The 3,971-nt window shown below is 39.7% G+C and overlaps 1 protein-coding gene across 1 annotated transcript; it reads right to left on the minus strand.

The window, feature by feature from the left end:
* Nucleotides 1–1,698: 1,698 nt before the first annotated feature.
* LOC140830142 (uncharacterized) lies at nucleotides 1,699–3,627 on the minus strand. Its single transcript, XM_073193426.1, has 2 exons — nucleotides 2,754–3,627; nucleotides 1,699–2,612 (listed from the first exon to the last, which is right to left on the minus strand). Exons 1-2 carry the CDS (start codon nucleotides 3,625–3,627, stop codon nucleotides 1,699–1,701), a joined length of 1,788 nt encoding a protein of 595 aa, XP_073049527.1.
* Nucleotides 3,628–3,971: the final 344 nt, after the last annotated feature.

Genomic DNA, 3,971 nt, shown 5'->3' on the forward strand with positions numbered 1-3,971 from the left:
AATGCTCAAATAATGTTGTCATACCCATTCGCCTTACAAACTCAATAAATCATCAGCTCAGTGCAGCTCACATTTCATTAAAATACAAATTCACATTCATAGATCACAAAGGTCTTTATCGGTGTTCAATTGGCTCAATACATATTCAACAGAAGTATACCAAAGATGAAATCACACCATGAGATGCTTGCATGCAAGTGATTAAAGTCTATACTCGTTGACAATGTTTTTCAGGTATCCATAGGCTTGACTTGAACAACTTTTCTCCACTAGTATATTGGATAAATGTGACAAGGTTAATAGGTCTTGTAGGCTTGTAACGTTAGGCCACGGCTCATGGATACAATAAAAGGTATGGAATTCAAAATTTGAGAGAAATAATCGAATCTTTGTCAGGTTCGCTAGCATTTCATTCACCATCTCTTTATTGTTTTCTTCCCAATCATATCCTCTATTTTCCACTTTTTTCTTTTTCACCACTTTTGTGTGATCCTTTTCATTGTTTTTTTTTTTATTCCTCTTTTCTTTGCCAACTCCTTTTCGCACACTTTACTTTTTCTTTTTCTTTTCAAAGAGCATCTGAATCATTACAACACCAATGAATTTATTTCTCTCAAAAGCAGGCAGGAAATTAAGTGTATAAGCTTCATTTGGTAGTTGCTGTGGGATATAGAATAGATACAAGTGGGGGCTAATTGTATGTCATCGACACACACCACTTGATTTTTTAGTAGGCTCAAAATGGGACACTAGGGATATTTCATGTTCATTTGGTAGGCTCGAAGGCTCAACGGTTTCAAAGATCGTCTAAATCATTCCTATGTCACATATTATCCGTGTTTCGCCTCGAAAAGTGTTCAAACAAGTTCTAGCTTACCGTCAATCCATTAGTCAACTCATACAAACCAGTCACATGCAAATTTCAATAAAAATGGTAGATGAAATAGGTGCACGAAGAAAATTTAAGCATCGCAATTAACTTGAAGCTCAAAGGGCTACAACTGACAGTAAACAAAGAACACAGACCCAAAGATATTGTGAAAGACTGCCTAGATCATTTCTATGTTTGTGAAAGTGTCAATCAATGTCATGCAAGAATTACCAAGAATCAGATATATGTCGTCTATTTAGCATCACATGCATACAACTTGTCTCTAAGCAACAATAGTATCAATAAACACGACAGTGCAAAATATTTGTGACTCCTAGGTTCTCATGAACACATATAAATCTCATGACCACAATTCAATTTTCATCATCGGCCACACGGTTTACTTATCCATGACTTTTCCTATCAAATCTAGCATGCAATAAAAAAAATCAAACTAACTACTGATCGATAAAACAAAAAATTAAAAAAATTTGCAGAAAAATTCTAACAAGCAATGAGCAACGCAATTTTACCCTCCCCCAAACTTAAAGTATGCATTGTCCTCGATGTATAGAAATAAAGAACACAACACATACCTCGCGCACGAGTGTCAAAACTCGGGCGCTCGAGTTGTTGTCCGCAGCATCTGAGTCATCCATTTCCATGGGCTGCGGAGGTGATAGATCTGGTGGTGGGTAAAATTAACAACTAATGACGTAAAATAAAATAAAATAATAAAAAAAATGAATGCTAAAGAAAATAAATTGTGGGTTGCCTCCCACACAGCGCTTGGTTTAACGTCATCAGCCCGACTATACCAATCCTGTTCATGGTGGATCGTATGATATCTTGGATGCCTTTATTTCCACCAGCTGACCTTCAACTTCCATGGTCATCTTTCCTCGTTTCACGTCAATAATAGCTCCAACAGCAGCCAATAATGGTCGTCCTAGAATGACATGAACGTTTTGACTGTTCTGAATATCAAGTACCACAAAATCTGCTAGAAGCCTTATTTTATCAATCTTAAGTTCAACATCTTCCACAACACCCAGCGGTGTCCTGACCGATTTATCTGCCATTTGCAAGCTTAGTCCTGTGGGCTTTATCCTGCTCAATCCAAGTTTCTCGTAAAGGAAACTTGGCATTATATTCACGCTCGCTCCTGAATCACAGATAGCATTTTCCTCTGATTGACTTCCAATTTCACATGGTACAACAAATTCCCCGGGGTCTTGTAGCTTCTGAGGAAGATTTCCTTTCCTGCCCTTATCATCTCCTCCAGTAAATGCCACATCTTCCTGCTCTGCAAACTGAATGTTAGAGTGTAGGTTCTTGAGATCTTCAAGACCTTTTTTCTTTTGAAACTCAGCCTTCAATTGTAAAAATCTTTGGGGGTAGGGAAGTAAAGAAATATCAACGCATTGATCAAAATCATAACTCTTACCTTTCTTACCTCGGCTCCTTTTGCTTGGAGGCGGCTGATCAACTTTCTTTTCTTTGCCTACCACTCCAATCTCCTTATGCTGCATAAAAATAGCATTCACCTCTCTCAGATTTGGGTCTGCATTCTTTTGCACTGCACCTGATGGTTGAGATGTGAGTTGCTTCGTTATTTGCCCAACTTGCGACTCCAGGATTTTCAAAGTAGCACCAATACTCGCCATATGTGTCTCAAGGTTGTCGAGTCTAGACTCAGTTCTAGACATCCTCTTACCAGATTCAACAACAAATGTCCCCACTAGATCCTCAAATGATGGCTTCCCTTCCCCATTTGATGTATTGAACCCCGGTGGAGGGTTCAACACATTTTTATTGTTTGCATAAGAAAAATTTTCATGGTTTCTCAAACCAGGGTGATAAGTGTTAGGGGGAGGGTTACCTCTGTAGCCTCCATAGCCACGATTGTTAATGTACTGAGCTTCTTCAACAACTGGCTCTTCCGCAGCAGTTACCAAAGCTACATCAGACGTAGATTGGCCTGGCTTGTTCATCGCTGCAATTTGTGCTGTCAATGCCGAAACCTGTGCAGTCAGTGATGTGATCGGGTCTACGGCATACACTCCAGCTGTTCTCTGTACTCCTGATCTCTCACTTGGCCACTGATAACTGTTGATGGTCATCTGTTCAAGTAATTCATAAGCTTCCTCAGGTGTTTTAGAAAAAATAGTACCTCCGGCGGCTGCATCCACATTGCCTCTAGTTGGCCCATCCAGACCATTGTAAAAGAGCTCAATCTGAACCCATTCTGCATATCCATGATTCGGACATTTTCTGAGCAGTTCTTTGTATCTCTCCCAAGCCTCATATAACACTTCAAATTCCCTCTGCCTGAACTTAGTGATGTCTATTTTCAGCTGAGCAGGAGGAAAATACTTTGACAGAAATTTTGTGACCAAATCTGCCCATGTAGTAATACTCCCTAGCGGCAGAGATTGGAGCCAGCTCCTTGCCTGATCCCTGAGAGAAAACGGAAACAAACGCAATCGAATAATTTCGTCAGAAACACCATTAATTTTTACCGTGTCCGTGATCTCTAGAAAAGTCCTGAGATGAAGATGGGGATCTGCTGTGGCTGCACCTCCAAACTGGTTAAGTTGAACCATGTTGATCAGTGCGGGCTTTAGCTCGAAGTTATTAGCAGCAATGGTTCCACGAGCTATTCCAGAATAGTGAGCGTTAATGACTGGGCGGAAATGTTCTCGGATTGGCACCTCTCGTGGGAGCTCGTTCTGATGATCTCTGTTTTCAGCCATTTCTTTAATCTCCTCTCATTTTGCTTTCCTTAATCTCCTGGCAGTTCTTTCGATTTCAGGATCAAAAACCAGCAAGTCGGGATTTGTATATTTTCACATGCACTGTAAAAACAGAGAAGATTATAAAATAACAAAGTAAAACAATAAAAATAAACTCTAAATTAAAGTCAAGTCTACTTGGTAACAATACTGATATAAATTCAAATTTGACACTCCCCGGCAACGGCGCCAAAAACTTGTTGCGCGTTTTCCTACCGCAAGTGTACGGTGTCAAGTTTTAGTACTGGTCAGAGTACAAATATCGATCCCACGAGGAGTGTGTGTAAAATTGTATATCAATTCTT

The sequence above is a fragment of the Primulina eburnea genome, chromosome 4 (assembly GCF_022965805.1).
Source record: "Primulina eburnea isolate SZY01 chromosome 4, ASM2296580v1, whole genome shotgun sequence".
In the NCBI taxonomy this organism is placed as follows: Eukaryota; Viridiplantae; Streptophyta; class Magnoliopsida; order Lamiales; family Gesneriaceae; genus Primulina; species Primulina eburnea.